We start from the raw sequence: 27,144 nt of genomic DNA on the forward strand, positions 1-27,144 counted from the left end.
TCCAGGTATCTTATGGTTCTTGGTGCTATAGTAAATGGAATCGATTCTCTAATTTCCCTTTCTGTATTTTCATTGTTAGTGTATAATAAAGCCACTGATTTCTGCACATTGACTTTGTATCTGGTCACGTTGCTGAATTGCTGTATGAGTTCTAGTAGTTTGGTGGTGGAGGCTTTCGGATTTTCCATATAAAGAATCATGTCATCTGTGAAGAGAGAGAGTTTGACTTCTTCATTACCAATTTGGATACCTTGTATTTCTCTTTGTTTTCTGATTGCTGTTGCTAGGACTTCTAATACTATGTTGAACAAGAGTGGTGAAAGTGGGCATTCTTGTCTTGTTTCTCAATGGGAAGGCTGCAAGCTTTTTCCCATTGAGGATGATATTTGCTGTGGGTCTTTCATAGATAGATTTGATGAGGTTCAGGAATGTTCCCTCTATCCCTATACTTTGAAGCGGTTTAATCAGGAACAGATGCTGGATTTTGTCAAATGCTTTTTCTGCATCAATTGATAGGACCATGTGGTTCTTCTCTCATCTCATATTAATTTTGTTGTATCACATTGATTGATTTGAGAATGTTGAACCATCCTTGTAGCCCAGGGATGAATCCCACCTGATCATGGTGGATAAACTTTTTAACGTGCTGTTGGATCCTGTTGGCTAGGATCTTGTTGAGAATATTAGCATCCATATTCATCAGTGATATTGGTCGAAAATTCTCCTTTTTGTTGGGGTCTTTGCCTGGTTTGGGGATCAGGGTAATGCTGGCTTCATAAAAAGAGTCTGGAAGTTTTCCTTCTGCTTCAATTTTTTGAAACAGCTTCAGGAGAATAGGTGTTATTTCTTCTTTGAAGGTTCGGTAGAATTTTCCAGGGAATCTGTCAGATCCTGGGCTCTTGTTTTTTGGGAGGTTTTTGACCACTGCTACAATCTCGTTACTAGATATCGGTCTATTCAGGTTGTCGATTTCTTCCTGGTTCAATTTTGGTAGTTTATATTTTTCCAGGAATGCATCCATTTCATCTAGGTTGCTAAGCTTATTGGCATATAACTGTTGATAGTAACTTCTGATGATTGTTTCTCCTTCCTTGGTGTTAGTTGTGATCTCTCCCTTTTCATTCATAATTTTATGAATTTGGGCTTTCTCTCTTTTCTTTTGGATTAGCGTGGCCAATGGTTTATCAATCTTATTGATTCTTTCAAAAAACCAGCTTCTAGTTTCATTGATACGTTCTACTCTATCTCTGGTTTCTACCTCATTGATCTCAATCAAAAGCTTCTGCACAGCAAAGGAAACAGTCAAAAAAACAAAGAGGCAACCCACAGAATGGGAGAAGATATTTGCAAATGACAGTACAGACAAAAGGTTGATATCCAGGATCTATAATGAAGTCTTCAAACTCAACACACATGAAACAGACAAACAAAGCAAAAAATGGGAAAAAGACATGAACGGACACTTCTCCAATCAAGACATACAAATGGCTATCAGACACATGAAAAAATGTTCATCATCATTAGCTCTCACAGAGATTCAAATTAAAACCACATTGAGATATCACCTTACACCAGTTAGAATGGACAAAATTAACAAAACAGGAAACAATATGTGTTGGAGGGGATGTGGAGAAAGGGGAACACTCTTCCACTGTTGGTGGGAATGCAAGTTGGTGCAGCCTCTTTGGAGAACAGTGTGGAGATTCCTCAAGAAATTAAAAATAGAACTTCCCTATGACCCTGCCATTGCACCCCCAGGTATTTACCCAAAGATGCAGATGTTGAAAAGAAGGGCCATCTGTACCCCTATGTTTATAGCAGCAATGGCCATGGTCGCCAAACTATGGAAAGAATCAAGATGCCCTTCAACGGACGAATGGATAAGAAAGATGTGGTCCATATACACTAAGGAGTATTATGCCTCTATCAGAAAGGATGAATACCCAAGTTGTGTAGCAACATGGACGGGACTGGAAGAGATTATGCTGAGTGAAATAAGTTGAGCAGAGAGAGTCAATTATCATATGGTTTCACTTATTTGTGGAGCATAACAAATATCATGGAGGACAAGGGGTGTTAGAGAGGAGATGGGAGTTGGGGTAAATTGGAAGGGGAGGTGAATCATAAGAGACTATGGAGTCTGAAAAAACAATGTGAGGGGTTTGAAGTGGCGGGGGTATGGGAGGTTGGGGTACCAGGTGGTGGGCACAGATTGCATGGAGCACTGGGTGTGTTGAAAAAATAATGAATACTTTTTTCTGAAAATAAATAAATTGAAAAAATTAAAAAAAAAAAGATAGAGTCATATTGGTACGAATACATTAATATTAGGGAATCTTAACCCACCACTCTCCGTAATAGATTATCCAAGCAGAAAATCAATAAAGAAACAAGAGCATTGAATGACACATTGGACCAGATGAACCTCATAGTTTTATACAGAACATTCCACCCCAAAACAACAGAATACTCATTCTTCTCAACTGCACATGGAACTTTCTCCAGAATAGACTACACTAGGTCACAAATCAGGACTCAATTGATACCAAAAGACTGAAATTATTCCCTGCATATTCTCAGATCACAATGCATCGAAACTGGAGCTCAACCACAAGAATAAGTTTGGAAAGAATCCAAACACCTGGAAGCTAAAGACCAGTTTGCTTAAGAATGCTTGGATCAACCAGTAAATCAAAGAAGAACTTAAACAATTCATGGAAACCAATGAGAATGAAGACACTTCGTCCCAAAACCTATGGGCTACAGCAAAGGTGGTCCTAGGAGGGAAATACATAACCACTCAAGTCTCACACAAAAAAACTGAAAAATCCAGAATACACCAGCTCTCTTTACACCTTAAAGAACTGGGTAATCAAAAACCTCACACACAATAAGGGAAATTATCAAGATTAGAGCAGAGATTAATGAGATAGAAACTAGAGAAACAGTAGAATGCATCAACGAATCTAGAAACTGGTTTTTTGAAAGAATCAAGAAGATCAATAAACCATTGGTCAAACTAATCCAAAAGAAAAGAGAGAAAAGACAAATTAATAAAATTATGAATGAAAAGGGAGAGTTTCACAACTAACACTAAGGAAATAGAAACAAACATCAGAAATTATTATCAACAGTTATATGCCAACAAGTTAAGCAAACTAGATGAAAAGGATGACTTCCTGGAAAACTATAAACTTCCAAAACTGAATCAGGAAGAAATTGACAACCTGAATAGGTTAATATCTGGCAACAAGATTGAAGCAGTGATCAAAAAACCTCCCAAAAAACAAGAGCCCAGGACCTGACAGATTCCCTGGGGAATTCTACCAAACTTTCAAGGAAGAAATACGACCTATTCCTCTGAAGCTCTTTCAGAAAATTGAAGCAGAAGGAAAACTTCCAGACCCCGTTTATGAAACCAGCATTACACTGATACGAAAACCAGGCAAAGACCTCATCAAAAAGGAGAATCAAAGAAAGCCGAAGTTGGAGGCATCACAATTCCAGACTTCAAGCTCTTTACAAAGCTGTTATCATCAAGACAGTATGGTACTGGCACAAAAACAGACACATAGATCAATGGAACAGAATAGAGAGCCCAGAAATAGACCCTCAACTCTATGGTCAACTATTCTTTGACAAAGCAGGAAAGAATGTCCAATGGAAAAAAGACAGCCTCTTCAATAAATGGTGTTGGGAAAATTGGACAGCCACATGCAGAAAAATGAAATTAAACAGTTTCCATACACCACACACGAAAATAGACTCAAAATGGATGAAGGACCTCAATGTGTGAAAGGAATCCATCAAAATGCTTGAGGAGAACACAGGTAGCAACCTCTTCGACCTCAGCCACAGCAACATCTTCCTAGGAACATCGCCAAACGCAAGGGAAGCAAGGGCAAAAATGAACTATTGGGATTTCATCAAGATCAAAACCTTTTGCACAGCAAAGGAAACAGTTAACAAAAGCAAAAGACAACTGACAGAATGGGAGAAGATATTTGCAAATGACATATCAGATAAAGGACTAGTGTCCAAATTCTATAAAGAACTTAGCAAACTCAACACCCAAAGAACAAATAATCCAATCAAGAAATGGGCAGAGGACATGAACAGACATTTCTCAAAGAAGACATCCAAGATGGCCAACAGACACATGAAAAAGAGCTCCACATCTCTCGGCATCAGGGAAATACACATCAGAACCACAATGAGATACCACCTCACACCAGTCAGAATGGCTAAAATTAACAAGTCAGGAAATGACAGATGCTGGCACTGACAGATTCATATTGTGAAAATATGAATGGATGCAGAGAAATGGGAACCCTCTTAGACTGTTGGTGGGAATGCAAGCTGGTGCAACCACTCTGGAAAACAGCATGCATGTTCCTCAAAAAGTTGAAAATAGAGCTACCCTGTGACCCAGCAATTGCACGATTGGTATTTGCCCTAAAGATACAAATGTGGTGATCCAAAGGGGCATGTGAACCTGAATGTTGATAGCAGCAATGTCCACAATAGCCAAACTATGTAAGGAACCTAGATGTCCATCAACAGATAAATGGATAAAGAAGATGTGGTGTATATATATACACAATGGAATCTACTCAGCCATCAAAAGAAATGAACTCTTTCCATTTGTGATGATGTGGATGGAACTAGAGGGTATTATGCTTAGCGAAATAAGTCAATCAGTGACAGACAATAATCCTATTATCTCCCTGATATGAGTAAGTTCAGAGACAACTGTGGGTGGTTTGGGGGGTAGGAAAGGAATAAATGAAACAAGATGGGATCTGGAGGGAGAGAAACCACAAAAGACTCTTAATCTTACAAAAGAAACTGAGGGTTGATGGGGGTAGGGAGGTAGGGAGAATGTTGTGGGGTTATGGACATTGGGGAGGGTATGTGCTATGGTGAGTGCTGTGAAGTATAAAACCTGGAGATTCACAGATTTGTCCCTTTGGGGCTGAGAATACATTATATGTTTATTAAGAAATTTAAAAAATTTAAAAAATAATTTAAGACCAATATCCCTGATGAATATGGATGCCAAGATTCTCAACAAGATCCTAGCTCATAGGATCCAACAGTACATTACAATGATTATCCACCATGTCCTGGTGGGATTTATCCCTGGGTTGTGAGTGTGGTTCAACACTCACAATTCAATCAATGTGATAGAACAAATCAATAAGATAAGAGAGAAAAACCACATGGTCCTCTCAATTGATGCAGAAAAAGCATTTGACAAAAGCCAGCATCTGTTCCTGATTAAAACACTTCAACGTATAGGGATAGAGGGAACATTTCTCAACTTCATAAAATCTATCAATGAAAAACCCACATCGAACCCACATCCTTTCCTTAAAGGAATAACCTGACAGTCTTCCTTTTGATATCAGGAACACGACAAGGATGCCCACTCTCACCACACTTGTTCAACATAATATTAGAAGTCTTAGCAACAGCAATCAGACAACAAAGAGAAATAAAAGGTATTCAAATTGGCAAAGAAGTAGTCAAACTCTCTCTCTTTGCAGATGACAAGATACTTAAATGGAAAATCCAAAAGACTCCACCCTTAAACCACTAGAACTCATACAGCAATTCAGTAATGTGGCAGGATACAAAATCAATGTACAGAAATCAGTTGCTTTCTTATATACTAACAATGAAAATAGAGAAAGGGAAGTGAGAGAATCAATTCCATTTACTATAGCATCAAGAATGAGGAGATACCTGGGAATAAGCCTAGCTGAAAAGATAAAGGATCTATACTCGAGGAACTACAGAACACTCATGAAAGAAATTGAAGAAGACACAAAAAGATGGAAGACCATTCCATGCTCATGGATTAGAAAAATAAACATTGTTAAAATGTCTATACTGCCCAGAGCAATCTATACTTTCAATTGCATCCTGATCAAAATGCTACTGGCATTTTTCAAAGAGCTGGAGAAAACAATCATAAAATTTGTATGGAATCAAAAGAGACCCCGAATTGCTAAGAAAATGTTGAATAGTAAAACAAAACTGGGGGTATCATGTTGCCTGACTTCAAACTTTACTACAAAGCTTTGATCACCAAGACAGAATGGTACTGGCATAAAAACAGACACATAGACCAGTGGAACAGAGTATAGAACCTAGATATGGACCCTCAACTCTGTGGTCAAATAATCTTTGACAAAATAGGAAAAAATATCCAGTGGAAAAAAGACAGTCTCTTCAACAAATGGTCCTGGGAGAATTGGACAGCTATGTGTAGAAGAACAAAACTTGACCATTCTCTTACACCATACACAAAGACAAACTTGAAGTGGATAAAAATGAGGCAGGTATCCATCAGAATCCTAGAGGAGAACATAGGCAGTAACCTCTTCAAAATCGGCCACAGCAACTTCTTTCAAGATATGTATCCAAAGGCAAAGGAAACAAAAGCGAAAATTAACTTTTGGGGACTTCAACAAGATCAAAAGCTTCTGTACAGCAAAGGAAACAGTCAACATGCCAAAGAGGCAACTCACAGAATGGGAAAAGTTATTCGCAAATGACAATACAGACAAAGGGCTGATATCCAAGATCTATAAAGAACTCCTCAAACTGAATACACACAAAACAGATAATTATGTCAAAAAATGGGCAGAAATCATGAAAAGACACTTCTCCAATGAAGACATACAAATGGCTAATAGACCCATGAAAAAATGTTCATCATCAATAGCCATCAGGGAGATTCAAATCAAAACCACATTGAGATACCACCTTACACCAGTTAGAATGGCCAAAATTAAAAAGGTAGTAAAGAACATGTATTGGAGAAGATGTGAAGAAAGGGGAACCCTCTTACACTGTTGGTGGCAATGCAAGTTAAGGCAGCCACTTTGGAAAACAGTGTGGAAATTCCCTAAGAAATTAAAAATAGAGCTTCCCTATGACCCTGCAATTGCACTACTGGGTATTTATCCCAACGATACAGATGTAGTAAAATGAAGGGCCATCTGTACCCCAATGCTCATAGCAGCAATGGCCACAGTCGCCAAACTCTGAAAAGAACCATGATGCCCTTCAATGGATGAATGGATAAGGAAGATGTGGTCCATATATACTATGGAGTATTATGCCTCCATCGGAAAGGATGAATACCCAACTTTTGTAGCAACATGGACGGGACTGGAAGAGATTATGCTGAGTGAAATAAGTCAAGCAGAGAAAGTCACTTATCATATGGTTTCACCTATTTGTAGAGCATAAGCAATAACACGGAGGACATGGGGAGCTGGAGAGAAGGGAGTTGGGGAAAATATGAGGGGGAGAAGAACCATGAAAGACTGTGGACTCTGAAAAACAATCTTAAGGTTTTGGAGGGGAGGGGGGAAGGAAGGTTGTTGAGACTTGTGGTCAGTATCATGGAAGGCATGTATTTCATGGAGCACTCGGTGTGGTGCCTAAACAATGAATTCTGGAACACTGAAAAGAAATTAATAATATAAAAAATATAAATTTAAAAAAATTACCCCCCAATTTTTTAAAAAAATAAATAGATATAATAAAAATAGAACTACCTTAGGACCAGGGAATTTTACTTCTAGGCATTTACCCCAAGCTACAGATGTAGTGAAAAGAAGGAGCACATGCACCCTAATGTTCATAGCAGCAATGTCCACAATAGCCAAACTGTGGAAGGAGCCCAGATGTCCTTCAATTGATGAATTGAATAAGGAAAATGTAGTCCATATATACAATGGAATATTACTCAGACATCAGAAAGGATGAGTAACCACCTTTTGAATCAACATGGTTGGAAGTAGAGGGGATTATGCTAAGTGAAATAAATCAAGGAGAGAAAGATAATTATCATATGATTTCACTCATATGTGAAACATAAGGTATAGTATGGGGGACTACAGGGAAAGGGAGGGAAACCTGAATAAGAGGAAATTAGAGAGCAAGACAATCCATGAGAGACTCTTAACTCCAGTAAAGAAACTGATGGTTACAGAAGGGAGAGGTTGGAGGGATGGAGTAAGTTCAAGATGGGCACATGATGGTGGCACATTATTAAGGAGGGCACATGGGGTGCTATATGCAAATAACGAATAATTGGACACTACATCAGAAACTAATGATATACTATATGTTGCTTAAATGAACATAATAATAAAAACATTTTTAATTAAAAAAGTAGAAAACACAAAAACAGTGAAAATAAACACTTTATAGGAAATGTCAAGAACTCACCAAAGTAGATATAAAATATAATAATATATACAAAAACATGGGCAGGAGAGGAGAAAAGAATGGGTTCAACCTTAAGCGACCATCCACTTAATATAGGCTGCTATATGCAGAGAAGGTTATATACAAACTTTAGTGTAACCATATAGGAAAAAAAACTAATGAACATTTTAAAAATGAAGAGAAAGAAATCCAAATATAACCCTTAAAACATGAAAAAGAGAAAGGCTAGAAAGAATTACAGAAAAATATATTTTTTTAAGATTTTACTTACTTATTTTAGAGGGAGAGAGAGTGAGTGACCATGCAAAGGCAGGGATAGGGAGATCCAGAGAGAGAGGAGGAAGCAGGCACTCCACTGAGCAGGGAGCTTGACATGGGACTTGATCCCAGGACCCTGGGATCATGACCTAACCTGAAGGCAGACACTTAACTGACTGAGCCACCTGGTCACCCCAGGATCACAGAAAATCGTAAGAAATAACCACAGAACAAGAAACAAAATGGCAATAAATACATATCTGTCAATAATTTCTTTGAATGCAAATGGACTAATTTCTCCAATCAAAAGACATAGGGTGAAAGAGTATGGTCGAGTTTCATTCTTCTACATATAGCTGCCCAGTTTTCCCAGCACCATTTATTGAAGAGACTGTCTTTTTTCCACTGGATATTATTTCCTGTTTTGTCGAAGATTCTTTGACAATAGAGTTGAGGGTCCATATCTGGGCTCTCTAGTCTGTTCCACTGGTCTATGTGTCTGTTTTTATGCCAGTACCATGTTGTCGTGGTGATCACAGCTTTGTAGTAAAGCTTGAAATCAGGTAACGTGATGCCCCCAGTTTTATTTTTGTTTTTCAACATTTCCTTAGCAATTCTGGGTCTCTTCTGATTCCATACAAATTTTAGGATTATTTGCTCCTGCTCATTGAAGAATACCGGTGGAATTTTGATTGGAATGGCATTAAAAGTATAGATTGCTCTAGGCAGTACAGACATCTTAACAATGTTTATTCTTATGATCAAAGAGCATGGAGTGGTCTTCCATCTTTTTATGTCTTCTTCAATTTCTTTCATGAGTGTTCTGTAGTTCCTTGAGTACAGATCCTTTACCACTTTGGTTAGGTTTATTCCGAGGTATCTTTTGATTCTTGGTGCTATAGTAAATGGAATCGATTCTCTAATTTCCCTTTCTGTATTTTCATTGTTAGTGTATAAGAAAGCCACTGATTTCAGTACATTGACTTTGTATTCTGCCTCGTTGTTGAATTGCTGTATGGGTTCTAGTAGTTTGGGGGTGGAGACTTACTGGATAAAAGACATCAATGTGAGACAGGAATCCACCAGAATCCTAGAGGAGAACATAGGCTGTAATCTCTTTGATATCAGCCACATTAACTTCTTTCAAGATATGTCTCCAAAGGCAAAGGAAACAAAAGCGAAAATAAACTTTTGGGACTTCATCAAAATCAAAAGCTTCTGCACAGCAAAGGAAACAAAACAAAGAGGCAACCCACGGAATGGGAGAAGATATTTGCAAATGACAGTACAGACAAAAGGTTGATATCCAGGATCTATAATGAACTCCTCAAACTCAACACACACAAAACAGACAATCATATCAAAAAATGGGCAGAAGATATGGACAGACACTTCTCCAATAAAGACATACAAATGGCTATCAGACACATGAAAAAATGTTCATCATCACTAGCCCTCACGGAGATTAAAATTAAAACTGCATTGAGATATCACCTTACACCAGTTAGAATGGCCAAAATTAGCAAGACAGGAAACAACATGTGTTGGAGAGGATGTGGAGAAAGGGGAACCCTCTTCCATTGCTGGTGGGAATGCAAGTTGGTGCAGCCTCTTTGGAGAACAGTGTGGAGATTCCTGAAGAAATTAAAAATAGAACTTCCCTATGACCCTGCCGTTGCACTCCTGGGTATTTACTCCAAAGATACAGATGTCGTGAAAAGAACAGCCATCTGTACCCCAATGTTTATAGCAGCAATGGCCATGGTCGCCAAACTGTGGAAAGAATCAAGATGCCCTTCAACGGATGAATGGATAACAAAGATGTGGTCCATATACACTACAGAGTATTATGCCTCCATCAAAAAGGATGAATACCCAACTTTTGTAGCGACATGGATGGGACTGGAAGAGATTATGCTGAGTGAAATAAGTCAAGCAGAGAGAGTCAATGATCATATGGTTGTGGAGCATAACAAAAAGCATGGAGGACATGGAGAGTTAGAGAGAAGGGGGTTGGAGTAAACTGGAAGGGGAGGTCAATCATGAGAGATTATGGACTCTGAAAAATAATCTGAGGGGTTTGAAGTGGCAGGGGGTTGGGAGGTCGGGGTACCAGGTGGTGGGTATTATAGAGGGCACAGATTGCATGGAGCACTGGGTGTGGTGAAAAAATAATGATACTGTTATGCTGAAAATAAATAAATGAAAAAAAAAACATAGGATGAGACAATGGATAACAAAATAAGACTCATTTATTTGTTCCCTAGAAGGGATTCATTTTAGATATAAATACATCTCCAGATTGAAAAAATACCTGTCATAAAAATGGATGTCAAAAGAAAGCCAGAAGAGCAATATTAATTTCAGATGAAATAAATTTTAAAACAAAACCCTAACAAGAGACAAAGAAGAGCACTGTGTAATAAGAAAGGAAACAATCCAACAAGAAGACATAACAATTGTAAATATGACCCCAACACAGAAGCACTGAAATACATAAAGCAATAACAACATAAAGGAACTTATCAACAATAATACGATAATAGTAGGAGACTTGAATACACAACTTATATCAAGACAGAGCATCTGAACAATCAACAAGGAAACAGTGGCTTTGAATGACACACTGGACCAGATGGACTTAACAGATACATTCAGAACATTCCATCCTAAAACAGCAGAAAACATATTCTTTTCAATTGCACAGAGAACATTCGTGAAAAAAAAAGACAAATTATATGAAGAAAAAAAAAAAAAAAAAAAACAGCCTCAACAAATTCAAGAAGACAAAAGGCAGCCATGAACCTTTTCTGATCACAATGCCCTGAAACTAGAAGTCAAACAAAAGAAGAAAAATTTAAGATGTTATTTATTTATTAGAGAGAGTGAGAGATACAGAGAGAGATCATGAGCAGGGGGATGGGCAGAGGGAGAAGCACACTCTGCTGAGTGGGGAGCCTAACTCAGGCCTTGATCCCAGGACCCTGAAATCATGACCTGAGCTGAAGGCAGATACTTAACTGAGCCACCCAGGCACCCCAAGAAAAATTTTAAAATAACACAAGTACTTGCAGATTAAATAACATGTCACTAAACAACAAATGGCTCAAACAGGAAATCAGAAAACAAATTTTTAAAAAATACATGGAAACAAGTGAAAATAAAAACAATGGTCCAAAACCTCTGAGATCCAGCAAAAGCTGTTCTAAGAGGGGTGGTTATACCAATACAGGCCTATCTCAAGAACCAAGAAAAATCTCAAATAAGCAACCTAACCCTACACTTAAAGGAGCTAGAAAAAGAAAAAACCTAAAACCAGAAGGAAGGAAATAATAAAAACTACAGCAGAAATAAATGATACAGAAACTAAAGAAGTAATAGATCAATGAAACCAGGAGATGGTTCTTTGAAAAAAAATCAATAAAATTGATAAAACTATAGCCAGAGTTGTCAAGAAAAAAGGAGAACGAACTCAAATAAAACCAATCACAAATGAGACAGGTAAAATAAAAAAACAACAACAGAAAGATACAAAAATGTATTAAAGAGATGAAAAACTATATGCCAACAAATTGGAAACCTAGAAGTGGAATAAATGGATCAATTCCTTGAGAATTGAAAGGAACATATAAACTACCAAAATTGAAAAAGGAAGAAATGGAAAATTCAAACAGAATGACCACCAGCAATGAACTTGAATCAATAATCAAATAATTTCTAAAAGAAAAAATCCAGGACCAGATAATTTTGCAGCCAAATTCTACCAAACATTTAAAGAAGAGTTATTGCTTATTCTTCTCAAACTATTCCAAAAAAATTTTAAAGGGAAGGAAAACTTGCAAATTCATTTTATGAGGCCAGCAATATCCTGATACTAAAACCAGATTAGGACTACACTACAAAAGAAAACTACAGGATAATATCCCTGAAAAATATGGATGCAAAATTTCTCAACAAACTACTAGGAAATGAAATTAAACAATACATTAAAAGAATTATTCACCATAAACCAGTGGGATTTATTCTTGGGTTGGAAAGGTCATTCAATATTCACAAATCATTTCAACACAATACACTACATCAATAAAAGAAAAGATAAAAACCATATGAACCTCACAAAAGATGCAGAAAAAGCATTTAACAAGGTGCAATATTCATTCATGATAAAAGCTTTCAGTAATGTAGGCTTAAAGAAAACATACCTCAACACAATAAAGGCCATATATGAAAAACCCACAACTAATATTATCCTTAATGGGGAAAAACTGGGAGCTTTCTCCATAAGGTCTGGAACAAGATAAGGATGTCCAGTCTAACCACTTGAACTCAACATAGTACTAGAAGTTCTAGCCACAGTAGTCAGACAACAAAAAGAAATAAAAGGAATCCAACTTGGTAAGGAGAAACTAAAATTTTCACTATTTGCAAATGACATGATACTATATAGAGAAAACTGAAAAGACTACACCCAGAAGCAGCTAGAACTGATCAGTGAATTCAATAACGTAACAGCATATAAAATCAATGCACAGAAATCTCTGTACACCAACAATGAAGTAGCATAAAAAGAAATTAAGAAAAAAATCCCTTTTACAATTGCATCAGATACCATAAGATAAATAGGAATAACCAAATCAAAGAGGTGATAAACTTGTACTCAGAAAATGATAAAACACTGATGAAATACATTGCAAACAACACAAAGTAATGGAAAGAAATTTCATGTTCATGGATTGGAAGAACAAATATTGTTAAAATGCCTATACTACCCAAAGCAATCTACACAGTTAATTCAATCCCTACCATAATGCCAAAAGAATTTTTCACAGAGCTAGAACATTCCTAAAATTTGTATTGGACCATAAAAGGCCCCAAATAACCAAAGCAATCTTGAAGCAAAGCAAAGCTGGATACAATTCCAAACATCAAGTCACAAAACTGTTGTAATCAAAACAGTATAGTACTGGCACAAAAACAGACATATAGGTTAACAGGTCATAATAGAAAATCTAGACATAAACCCATGAGTATATGGTCCATTAATCTTCAACAAAGCAAGAATGTCTGATAGGGAAAAGATAGCCTTTTCAACAAATGGTGTTGGGACACAGGACAACAACATGCAAAAGAATTACACTGTACCACTTGCATATACCACACAGAAAAATAAATTCAAAATATATGAAAGATCTAAATGTGAGACCTCAAACCATTAAAATCCTGCAAGAGAATATAGGCAGTAACTTCTTTGACAATGGCCATAGGAACTTCTTTTTTTATGTCTCCTGAGGCAAGGGAAAGAAAAATAAAAATAATCTATTGGGACTACTTCAAAGTAAGAAGCTTCCACACAGTGAAGAAACAATGAATAAAACTAAAAGGCAACCTACAGAATCAGAGACGATATTTGTAATTGACATATGAGATAAAAGATTAGTATCAAAAATATATAAAGGATGTATGAAATTCAACACCCCCCAAAATAATCCAATTTAAAAATGGGCAGAAGACATGAACAGAAATTTCTCTGAAGAAGACATCCAGATGACCAAAAGACACATGAAAAGATGACCATCATCACTTTTCATCAGGGCAATGCAAATCAAAACCACAATGAGATATCCCCTCACACCTGTCAGAGTGGCTTAAATCAACAACACAAGAAAAACAAGTATTGGTGAGGATATGGAGAAAACCCTCTTACACTGTTGATGAGAATGCAAACTAATGCAACCACCCTAGAAAACAATATGGAGTTTCTTCAAAAAGTTAAAAATAGAGGGCACCTGGGTGGCTAAGTTGATTCATCTCTGGACTCTTGGTTTCAGCTCAGTACAGGCCCTCAAGGTTGTGGGCATGAGCCCTGTGTTGGACTCCATACTCTGCATGCAATCTGCTTAAGATTCTCTTTCCCTCTCTCTGCCCCTCCCACTTGTGCTCTCACTCTTCAAAATAATTAATAAGTCTTTTAGAAAACAAAGTTAAAAACAGAACTACTGTATAGTCAAATAATTGCACTGCTGGGTATTTACCCAAAGAATACAAAAATACTAATTCAAAGGAATACATGCACCCCAATGTCTATTTCAGCATTATTTACAATAACCGAGATATGGAAGCATCCGATGTGTCCATTTGTTGGTGAATGGATAAAAAAAGATGTGGTATATGTATACTGTGGAATATTATTCAACCATAAAAAATGGAATCTTGCCATTTACAACTACATGGGTGGATCTGATGAGTATAATGCTAATGGGAATAAGTCAGTGAGAGAAATACCATATGATTTCACTCATATGTGAAATTTAAGGAGCAAAACAAATAAGTAAAGTGAAAAAAGAGAGAAATAGACTCTTAATTGTAGAGAAGAAACTGATGGTTACCAGAGGGGAGGTTGGTGGGGTGTTTGGTTAAATAGGTGATGAGGATTAAGGAATATAGTTGTGACGAGCACAGGGTGATGTATGAAAGTACTGAATTACTTTACTGTACACCTGAAACTAATATAACACTGTAGTTAATTAATTAGAATGAAAATAAATAAAATACATAAATCAATAAAAAATTAAACAATCAATCAATAAATAAAATAAAATAAATAAATATATACTCTGCTAAATCAATTCCTATAACAGAAGAACTACTTTATTGTCCCGGATTTGTTCTCTTACTTAAAATGAGGATTAATAACAAGAAGTTTCTCACTTGAACCAACTGATCTGCTTAATATAATGGCAGGTGCCTTCTCAGGAATGTTCTGTTTTTCTTGCTCTTACCTGAGTCACCAATGTCCACTATTCTAGTTGTTCTCTCACAAAACATAAAATTTTCTCTATTTTCTAAGAAAATCACTTCCAATCAGCTCTCAAACCCTAGATCAAAATAAAACCATCCCAAGAATGTTCCTTAACATAGGAATCCCACACCAACTACAATGCTATAAATATCTCCTAAACAATCAGATCAATGTTAACAGTGGTTGCAATAAATGAGTCATAGTGAATTCTAATGTAGCTCAAAATCCCTCTGGCTGTTGACAGGTTATCATCAAATAAAAATCCCTTAACATAATCCAAAATAATGTTATAATTTTCTATTGTCCTTGAAGACAGCCTCCTCTTCAGTAATTCTTCTGGAAACAGAATGCTCACACAGACTCAAAAAGCCCTCTACACCACAATCAAATCAAAAGCTCACTAATCCCCGGAATGGGAGAAGAAATTTGCAAATGACAGTACGGACAAAAGGTTGATATCCAGGATCTATAATGAACTCCTCAAACTCAACACACACAAAACAGACAAGCATACCAAAAAAGGGCAGAAGATATGAACAGAGACTTCTCCAATGAAGACATACAAACAGCTATCAGACACATGAAAAACTGTTCATCATCACTAGCCATCAGGGAGATTCAAATTAAAACTGCATTGAGATATCACCTTACACCAGTTAGAATGGCCAAAATTAACAAGACAGGAAACAACATGTGTTGCAGAGGATGTGGAGAAAGGGGAACCCTCTTCCACTGTTGGTGGGAATGCAAGTTGGTGCAGCCTCTTTGGAGAACAGTGTGGAGATTCCTCAAGAAATTAAAAATAGAACTTCCCTATGACCCTGCCGTTGCACTCCTGGGTATTTACTCCAAAGATACAGATGTCGTGAAAAGAACAGCCATCTGTACCCCAATGTTTATAGCAGCAATGGCCATGGTCGCCAAACTGTGGAAAGAACCAAGATGTCCTTCAACGGACGAATGGATAAGGAAGATGTGGTCCATATACACTATGGAGTATTGTGCCTCCATCAGAAAGGATGAATACCCAACTTTTGTAGCAACATGGATGGGACTGGAAGAGATTATGCTGAGTGAAATAAGTCAAGCAGAGAGAGTCAATTATATGGTTTCACTTATTTGTGGAACATAACAAATAGCATGGAGGACATGGGGAGTTAGAGAGTAGAAGGATGTTGGGGGAAATTGGAAGGGGAGGTGAACCATGAGAGACTATGGACTCTGAAAAACAATTTGAGGGGTTTGAATTGGCGGGTGGGTGGGAGGTTAGGGTACCAGGTGGTGGGTATTATAGAGGGCACAGATTGTATGGAGCACTGGGTGTGGTGAAAAAATAATGAATACTGTTATGCCGAAAATAAAAAAATAAATTAAAAATAAATGAATAAATAAATACAGATATGCAACATTAAAAAATAATAAAATAAAATAAAATACCTTGCTTAAGGAAAAAAAAAAAAAAAAGCTCACTAATACTCAAAAAAAGCAAGGTCAGAATTTTTTTAAGAAAAAATTCCTTCATTAATGCTGAGAGCTACACTACGTTTACACAGGGTCATGGCCCCAGGCATCCATTTAATCAAATTTCTCTGCTGTCTGTCCCAGTGGAGCCATCACAACAAGAAACTCTCTCAATGAAAAAAGGTGGGGGTAAGGGGGAAAAGCCATACTTCACATCTCACATTGTTTACACAATGTTAAGTAATTATTTCACTCATCCACCATCACTGGCCATGGACAGACAAGTTACCTCCTTGGAGATTCTGAAAAGTCTATTCAGCTATATATAGCCCATTTTGGTTTTTATTCCTTTTGAAGTGAAGCTAACTGCTTAGTTTGAGACTTATTCATGAATACTAAAGTATTCTAAAGTATACTTTGTCTGTGCTAATGATTTCACTAATTATATTTATCATGTAGATATACTCAGTTTCTCATTACGAATGTCACTGTTTCTCAAGTATTCTAGAGCAATACTGTCTGTATAATTTCTCTAACCCCATCAAACCATTTTAATACTTAAAGATGAATAACCTTACCCATCCATACATACATAATAAACCTATTTTCCCAAATAATTGTGTCTGTGTTTGAGTGGCCAAATTATTATTTTCCAGGAGTTTTTGATAACACTCTGGTCTTTGATGCAGCTCTTCTCCAGGGCAAAGAGCAGGAATGTGGCAGGCAGATAATAAAAAATTATAGTCTGCTTTTATTTAATAGCTCTATCAATCAGAGTAGTAGAGATGGATAAAGTAATAAACTAATCACCCAGTCCTTCCTAATCAAGAAGAGAAATAAAGGCTAGAAAAAATTACATATAATTGTAGTTCAAAACTTAAAGGCAAATGATTTGAAATTTAAGGATGAGCAGAATCCTCTAAAATCCAAATGGAAACAGACTACAAAACATGTCGTTTAATGACTGAAAAGAAAGCTGAGAAATGTTTTCCAATAATTTTGGAGAAGTAAACATATTCATACCACTTTATTCATGTTTGGAGGTAAAGAGAAAAAAGTTCAAAGAAATTTTCTGATTAAAAGCAAAGCTACAAAGGAATTTGATAAACTTCTTAGAATTTTTGTTTGAAAACTCAATTTTAAGTGAGTACATTTCTCCTTATTTTATCTACAAATTTCACTTGGTTAATGGTCATCTATGAAAATAAAATTCAAGTGAATGTTTCTCCCAATGAGATGCTCAAAATATCACATTAGATAATTATAATCTCGCAAGTAAAATACATCCTTCTCTTCTAAGAAACTTAAAACACAGAGTAAAACTGAACCAGAATATCTGTTTCCAGTCTGGTACAACTTCCATTACCAAAATGGAAAGAGTGCCCAACTTTATGCATAGAGGCAGATTAAAACTACAAAGTTAATGTAGCTGGGTGTGAATGCAATTATTTTTGTGTTTTTGCATGTGGCTGCAGTAAATATTTCCAATGAGGAAGGAAAAAATAAAGAAACCCAGCTAAAGTCGTGAAGGAGGAGGAAAAAAAAAACAAGGATTTAAATATGGGGAAAGGCAGGGAATTTTAAGGAAAACTGAAAAAAATAAAAATGTAGGAAGGAAAACAAAAATACTGAAATATTTATTTAATGTGATTTTGAAAAGAATGATTTGTTCCAGTTACCCTTACAGTGATGAAGATAAATGAAATAATAAAGGAAAACTGAGAATAACCTTGATACACCAGAAGGAATACTGGGATGAACCTCAAAAACTAGGTTCCAATGGCTGTTGCCAAATAGCTGAGCTATCAAAGGCAAGTCACTTCACTTTTGTAGATTTTGTTTCCTCATCTACAAAATGAAAGGTTGAACTAAATGATCTCTGATGTCCCTTCTGTCCCTTAAACAGTGAAAATTCTGAGATACCTGAAACTACTGAAAAGCTTTAATGTTTTATTTAATGACTTTTCCCTATCTTTTTTCTTACACTCATGATAACTTCATTCTGTAATAGGAGCAGAGGAAAAATAATCCATTCTTAACAACTTCACTATTTGATATTGTCACTTAGTAAAGAACATCAATTAATCAAGAATTATTAATCAGTGGGAAATTAATAAGAGTCTCAATATAATATTTCTTTTTCTTTCAAAGTGTAGGATGAAATAATAGCTTGAAAATAATATATGTGTCATGAAGGAAAGGAAAGCCAGTGGTGGAGAAATCACAAAAATATGAAAGTGACTAGAAAAAGGGTATTTATATTTTACATTTCCTTTCCTTTCAAGTTTCACCATCCATTTTTTTTTTACTTGCCGAATATTTCATAGTTTCAACTGGAGGAATATTGGGCAGATGTCTAGAGCAAAGGGTCAGTACAAAGAATACCAAGTCCCTTATCTAGTTTGTATCTAATAGTAGAGAGTCCTTATTTTAAAAAGGCAATTGTGTTATTTTATCCCTCAGGGTGTTTACTTATTCAAGTTCCAATACATATTTCATTTTCATCCACTTACACAAATTTGATTAGCTATGATGGTGTCTGGCACACAGCCCACTCTTGAAAAATATCTGTTAAATGAATGAATGAATGAATGGACCAGTTGATGGATATATGGATGGATTGATCATGATTTCCTTCACTTGGCTCCTTGATTACTCACAAAGGATATTGGAATTTTTCTGAACACACCCAACCTGAAATTTATTCCTTCATTATCCAGAAGAAAGGTCCTTAAGGAATTTTTTTTTTTAATTTAAACAAGAGCCAAAGATTGTACAGCTTGACACTTCCTGTCATTCACACTGCATTTTGTGTAAATAATGATCCTAAAGTATTTCGAGGGAGTAGCATGAAAATATGGGGAAGTTAAATTCCTCAGAAGTAGTCATTCACATACTTATATTCAGTAGATATTTTACATGCATTATTTTTTTAAGGATTTATTTATTTGACATACAGAGATCACAAGTAGGCAGAGAGGTAGGCAGAGAGAGAGAGAGGGAAGCAGGCTCCCTGCTGAGCAGAGAGCCTGACACAGGGCTTGAACCCAGGACCCCGGGATCATGACCTGAGCCAAAGGCAGAGGCTTTAAAGCACTGAGTGACCCAGTTGTGCCTTACATGCGTTATTTAATGAAGTTCTCCAACTCTAAGGATTAGATCCACATCTATCTACTACAAAGCTTCCATTTTTCTACTGTACTATAAAAGTCTGGGGGGAAAAACCTGCTCACCTTGTTTTAATTGAAGAATTTAATTGAAGAATTAAAGAACAACACAGCATTCTCTTACTTTAAACCTGGGATTTCCCTGAGCAGTTCAAATAAATTACACTTCTTCTAAAGTCGGAAATACCTTGTGAAAGATTTTACTTCTCATGCTCAGTTGCAAATGACAAAATACTGAAAAGTAGTAATTGGCCTTAATAAAATGGCACCAAGTTGATTATATAACATCCTTACTATACCAAATGGTTATAAGGAAAGTTTAATGAAAATAATAAAAATCAACATTTATGAAAAGATGGTTTCATTAAAAATACATTCAAATTTATTATTCATTTGACTAAAACATAATTGTCTTCAATAAAAACTAAGCCTCCAATATTAAATCACAATTCAGTAAAAGCATTTCCAAGGACAATCAGATAATACATTATAGGTACACTCTTGAGTCATTAAGTGGTATTGAAAGAATCTAGATATTACATCTCCCTCTCTCCCTCTCTCTCTCTTTCTCTCTTATTCTCACTGCTGCTCTTTCTTCATTGCACTCATTTTATTGAGATTTTGGTGGCAGCGGTAGAATACACAATTGAGCATGAGGTCTCTGGCCAATGCCTAGAGTGCAGATAGCTAGTGTATATTGACATGAAAACCATATTCTTCAGATACCAGAAATTCTCACAGCAATACTGATATTATATGAGCTTTAAATATACCATCAATCTTCTACCATATTTTTTTATGTCAACGTTGAATCATTTTAGGTAGACAGATTCTCCTTTGCTGTTTTGCCCCCTTGTCAGTGCTGTATATTCAATAAACTTCTCCATTTTGTTCTTCCTTGGGTGAATTCTTTCACTGCCCCTGTACTGGCATCCACCCAATTGATTGTCCCGATATTCTTGCCCTATATGGGACCTTCTTGGCTCAGGACTCTCCCCAGATTCTCCACGTATTTCTTGGGAATTTCCCTCAGTGGACTGACTCTAGTATTCCTTGTCGAACTGATAATGTCCACTGAGGTCATCCCTTGGTGAGAATCCAAAGCCACAGGGGAAGCCTGACAAAAGGGTGAGGGATTTCCACTCTTGCCCTTCAGAGGGATCCTTCCTTCCCTCTCCTTTCTCTTTTCAAATTTTCAGTCTATCCCTAGTACACTTCAGACAACAGAAGATGTCTGGCCAGGGTGGATCCCTGGTGTGGTATGAAAGCAAACAATTTGGACTGCCTGTGCTTGTGAGGGTGAAGAACCCCTTTTTTTCTCCTCTCTCACTCTGTCTCTTCTGAGGTCTTAATTTGCAATGTGATTCTTTTGGAAAGCAGTCCCTTTGCTTACTCCCAGAATCTAGCTGCCATCTTGATATATAGGCAAAACCTGTTCTTGCGGTCTGAGTGTTAACTCATCCTCCTCCTTTTTTTGACCCAGGTTGGCCAACTACTGTCCAACATTCCTTATTGCAGGGGATGTCCCAGAATAGCTTGCTTTTGTATTTGCCACAACCCTCTCCTTGGTGGGATGCCTCAATACAGTCAGTTGCCCTGAATTAAGTCCTGCCTTTCCATCTCAGTGGGACACTCTGACTGAAATTGTGACCACGAATCAGACCTCCATTCCTTTTGGTGGGACGTCCCTTTGGGAATTGGCAGCTGGTCTTTCCCACCATGGGACAAATCCCTTATATTCCTTTGGACTCACCCTTGGGCTATATTCTTAAGAACTGGAACTAATTTGACCCCCTCCCCCAAGGCCTGAGGAAACACATGTCTTATTTTTAGGCAAAGTTTCTTGACCTCAGTAAAAACTCCAAGATCATGGCCCCTCCAAGGAACCCCTTTTTTTATAGTACTATTTTCCAGCTTGACCTTTTTCACTGGAACTAATCCAAGTGATCAGAAGTCCCATATGTGCAAGACTCCATGACATTGTTCCAAAAGTCCTAACCTCCAAAAAACTGTATAATGTGTCTTGCTTGGTTTCATGGCCCATCTGACCCTATGAATAGCTATAGAACCTGAAACTTGGAAGTTTTGCTAAGTTAAATGAAAAATCAGGTCCAATTCATCGGATATCTAAGTCTATTCCATAAGATAAAATACTAAAGCACTGAATAATAAAGAGAAAGTTTATCTGCTTTTGACTACTTATTGCAGAGAAATTAAAGATACATGGGTCTGTTGAAAAACATGATTTTTGTCATATTAAAAAATTGTACTAAAAAATGCATGTTCCGGGGAGGAGTAAAGATGACGGAGAAGTAGCAGGCTGAGACTATTTCAGGTAGCAGGAGATCAGCTAGGTAGCTTATCTAAACATTGCAAACACCTACAAATCCAACGGAAGATTGAAGAGAAGAAGAACAGTAATTCTAGAAACAGAAAATCAACCACTTTCCAAAAGGTAGGACTGGCGAAGAAGTGAATCCAAAGTGACAGGAAGATAGACCACAGGCAGCGGAGCAACGGAGCACTAAATCAGGACTTTCAAAAGTCTGTTCCGCTGAGGGACATCGCTCCAGAGGCTAAACTGGGGTGAAGACCACGCGGGGTCAGCATGGCCCCATGTCCCACAGGGTCACAGAAGGATCGGGGGTGTCTGAGTGTCGCAGAGCTTGCAGGTATCAGAAGGAGGAAGCCAACTACAGAGACAGAGCCGAGGAGTGAGCTCTCAGCTTGGGGTTACCATGAACCAGTTGCAGACTCGGTGAGCTTGGAGGGCAGCCCAAGGCCAGGGAGACAGGAGTTATTGGGCACTATTCTCTGATGGTGCACTGAGGAGTGGGGCCCCAAGCTCTTAGCTTCTCTGGGCCACAGACTGGGAGGCTGCCATTTTCATTCCCATCCTCACAAACTCTACAAAAAGCACTCAGGGAACAAAAGATCCCAAAAGCAAACCTTAGCAGATTACTCAGCCCGGCCGCTGGTAAGGGTGGTGCAATTCTGCCTAGGTCAAAGACACTTGAGAATCACTACAACAGTCCCCTCCCACAGAAGATAAACAAGAAATCTAGCGAGGACCAAGTTCACTTACCTAGGAGTGCAGGTTCAATAACAAGGAGAGCAGCAGAATTGCAGAGGAGGAGAAAGCAAAGCACTGAACACATGGCATTCTCCCCATGATTCTTTAGTCTTGCAGTTAATTTATTATTTCTCTTTCTCAATTTTTTTTCTTCTTCTGCTAGATTTTTCAACTTTTACCCTTTTCATTTTTAACGTTTTTTAACTAGTTTATCATATATATATATATATGTATATATATATATATATATACATATATATATATATATACTTTTTTATATTGTTTATTCATTTTCTTTTTTTAATTGTTTCTTTTTTTTTCTGAATCTCTTTATCCCTTCTCCCCACCATGATTTGGGGTCTCTTCTGATTTGGTTAAAGCGTATTTTCGTAGGGTCTTTGCCACCCTTTTAGTATTTTACTTGCACCTTCATAAACTCTTATCTGTACAAAATGAAAGGGCAGAGAAATTAACCACAAAAAAAAAAGAACAAGAGGCAGAACCAAAGGCTAGGGACCTAATCAATATAGACATTGGTAATATGTCAGATCTAGAGGTAAGAATGACAATTCTCAAGGTTCTAGCCGGGCTCAAAAAAGGCATGGAAGATATTAGAGAAAACCTCTGGGGAGATATAAAAGACCTTTCTGGAGAAATAAAAGAACTAAAATCTAACAAAGTTGAAAAAAAAAAGCTATTAATGAGGTGCAATAAAAAATGGTGGCTCTCAGGGCACCTGGGTGGCTCAGTGGGTTAAAGACTCTGCCTTTGGCTCAGGTCATAATCCCAGGGTCCTGGGTTCAAGCCCCACATCGGGCTCTCTGCTTGGCGGGAAGCCTGCTGCCTCCTCTCTCTCTCTCTCTGCCTGCCTCTCTGCCTACTTGTGATCTCTGTTAGATAAATAAATAAAATATTTTTTAAAAAATGGAGGCTATCACTACTAGGATAAATGAGGCAGAAGAAAGAATTAGTGATATAGAAGACCAAATGACAGAGAAAAAAGAAGCTGAGCAAAAGAGGGACAAACAACTACTGGACCATGAGGGGAGAATTCGAGAGATAAGTGACACCATAAGGTGAAACAACATTAGAATAATTGGGATTCCAGAAGAAGAAGAAAGAGAGAGGGGAGCAGAAGCTATATTGGAGAGAATTTCCCTAAGATGGAAGGGAACAAGCATCAAAATCCAGGAGGTGAAGAGAGCCCCCCGCAAAATCAACAAGAATAGGTCCACACCCTGTCACCTAAGAGTAAAATTTACAAGTCTTAGTGACAAAGAGAAAATCCTCAAAGCAGCCCTGGAAAAGAAGTCTGTAACATACAATGGTAAAAATATTAGATTGGCAGCATACTTATCCACAGAGACCTGGCAGGCCAGAAAAAAACTGGCATGATATATTCAGAGCACTAAACGAGAAAAACATGCAGCCAAAAATACTATACCAGCTAGGCTATCATTGAAAATAGAAGAAGAGATTAAAAGCTTCCAGGACAAACAAAAACTAAAAGAATTTGCAAACACCAACCAGCTCTACAGGAAATATTGAAAGGGGTCCTCTAAGCAAAGAGAGAGCCTAAAAGTAGTAGATCAGAAAGGACCAGAGACAATATACAGTAACAGTCACCTTCCAGGCAATACAATGGAACTATATTCATATCTATCAATAGTTACCCTGAATGTTAATGGGCTAAATGCCCCAATCAAAAGACACAGTTATCAAATTGGATAAAAAAAAAAAAAACCCATCAATATGTTACCTACAAGAAACTCATTTCAGACCCAAAGACACCTCCAGATTTAAAGTGAGGGGGTGGAAAACAATGTACGATGCTAATGGACATGAGAGGAAAGCAGGAGTGGCAATCCATAGATCAGATCAATTAGATTTTAAGCCAAAGACTATAATAAGAAATGAAGAAGGACACTACATCATACTCAAAGGATCTGTCCAACTGGAAGATCTAACAATTTTAAATATCTATGCCCCTAACGTGAGAAGAGCCAACTATATAAACCAATTAATAACAAAATCAAAGAAACACATCAACAATAATACAATAATAGTAGGGGACTTTAACACTCCCCTCACTGAAATGGACAGATCATCCAAGCAAAAGATCAACAAGGAAATAAAGGCCTTAAATGACACACTGGGCCAGATGGACATCACAGATATATTCAGAACATTTCATCCCAAAGCAACAGAATACACATTCTTCTCTAGTGCACATGGAACATTCTCCAGAATAGATCACATCCTCAGTCCTAAATCAGGTCTCAACCGGTATCAAAAGATTGGGATCATTCCCTGCATATTTTCAGACGACAATGCTCGGAAGCTAGAACTCAATCACAAGAGGAAATTTGGAAAGAACCCAAATACATGGAGACTAAACAGCATCCTTCTAAAGAAATAATGGGTCAACCAGGAAATTAAAGAAGAATTGAAAAAAATCATGGAAACAAACAATAATGAAAACACAATGGTTCACAATCTATGGGACACAGCAAAGGCAGTCCTGAGAGGAAAATAAAAGCGGTACAAGCCTTTCTCAAGAAACAAGAAAGGTCTCAGGTACACAACCTAAAACTACACCTAAAGGAGCTGGAGAAAGAACAAGAAAGAAACCCTAAGCCCAGCAGGAGAAGAGAAATCATAAAGATCAGAGCAGAAATCAATGAAATAGAAACCAAAAAAACCAATAGAACAAATCAATGAAACTAGGAGCTGGTTCTTTTAAGGAATTAATAAGATTGATAAACCCCTGGCCAGACTTATCAAAAAGAAAAGAGAAAAGAGCCAAATAAATAAAATCATGAATGAAAGAGGAGAGATCACAACTAACACCAAAGAAATACAGACAATTATAAGAACATACTATGAGCAACTCTACACCAACAAATTTGACAATCTGGAAGAAATGGATGCATTCCTAGAGACATATAAACTACCACAACTGAACCAGGAAGAAATAGAAAGCCTGAACAGATGCATAACCAGTAAGGAGATTGAAACAGTCATTAAAAATCTCCAAACAAACAAAAGCCAAGGGCCAGACGGCTTCCCATGGGAATTCTACCAAACTCTTAAAGAAGAACTAATTCCTATTCTCCTGAAACAGTTCCAAAAATAGAAAGGGAAGGAAAACTTCCAAACTCATTTTATGAGGCCAGCATCACCTTGATCCCAAAACCAGACAAGTATCCCATCAAAAAAGAGAACTACAGACCAATATCCTTGATGAACACAGATGCGAAAATCCTCACCAAAATACTAGCCAATAGGATTCAACAGTGCATTAAAAGGATTATTCACCATGACCAAGTGGGATTTATTCCAGGACTTCAGGGTTGGTTCAACATCTGCAAATCAATCAATGTGATACAACACATTAATAAAAGAAAGAACAAGAACCATATGATACTCTCAATAGATGCTGAAAAAGCATTTGACAAAGTGCAGCATCCCTTCGTGATCAAAACTCTTCAAAGTTAAGGGATAGAGGGCACATACCTCAATATTATCAAAGCCATCTATGAAAAGGAAACTGCAAATATCTTTCTCAATGGAGAAAAACTGAAAGCTTTTCTGCTAAGGTCAGGAACATGGCAGGGATGTCCATTATCACCACTGCTATTCAACATAGTACTAGAAGTCCTAGCCTCAGCAATAAGACAACAAAAGGAAATTAAAGGCATCCAAATCAGCAAAGAAGTAGTCAAACTATCACTCTTCGTAGATGATATGATACTATATGTGGAAAACCCAAAAGACTCCACTCCAAAACTGCTAGAACTTATACAGGAATTCAGTAAAGTGTCAGGATATAAAATCAATGCACAGAAATCAGTTGCAATTCTCTACACCAACAACAAGACAGAAGAAAGAGAAATTAAGGAGTCAATCCCATTAACAATTGCACCCAAAGCCATGAGATACCTAGGAATAAACCTAACCAAAGAGGCTAAGAATCTATACTCAGAAAACTATAAAGTACTCATGAAAGAAATTGAGGAAGACACAAAGAAATGGAAAAATGTTCCATACTCCTGGATTGGAAGAACAAATATTGTGAAAATGTCTATATACCTAAAGCAATCTACATATTTAATGCAATTCCTATCAAAATACCA

At 37.1% G+C, this 27,144-nt stretch overlaps 1 protein-coding gene across 1 annotated transcript in view; it reads right to left on the reverse strand.

The window, feature by feature from the left end:
- Positions 1-27,144, reverse strand: part of DACH2 (dachshund family transcription factor 2) — an 848,671-nt gene that overhangs the window by 660,864 nt on the left and 160,663 nt on the right. The window contains 1 exon segment of the mRNA XM_059385214.1: positions 21,590-21,623. Within this exon segment, the coding sequence (XP_059241197.1) occupies positions 21,590-21,623 (34 nt within the window).

The sequence above is a fragment of the Mustela nigripes genome, chromosome X (genome assembly GCF_022355385.1).
Source record: "Mustela nigripes isolate SB6536 chromosome X, MUSNIG.SB6536, whole genome shotgun sequence".
Taxonomy (NCBI): domain Eukaryota; kingdom Metazoa; phylum Chordata; class Mammalia; order Carnivora; family Mustelidae; genus Mustela; species Mustela nigripes.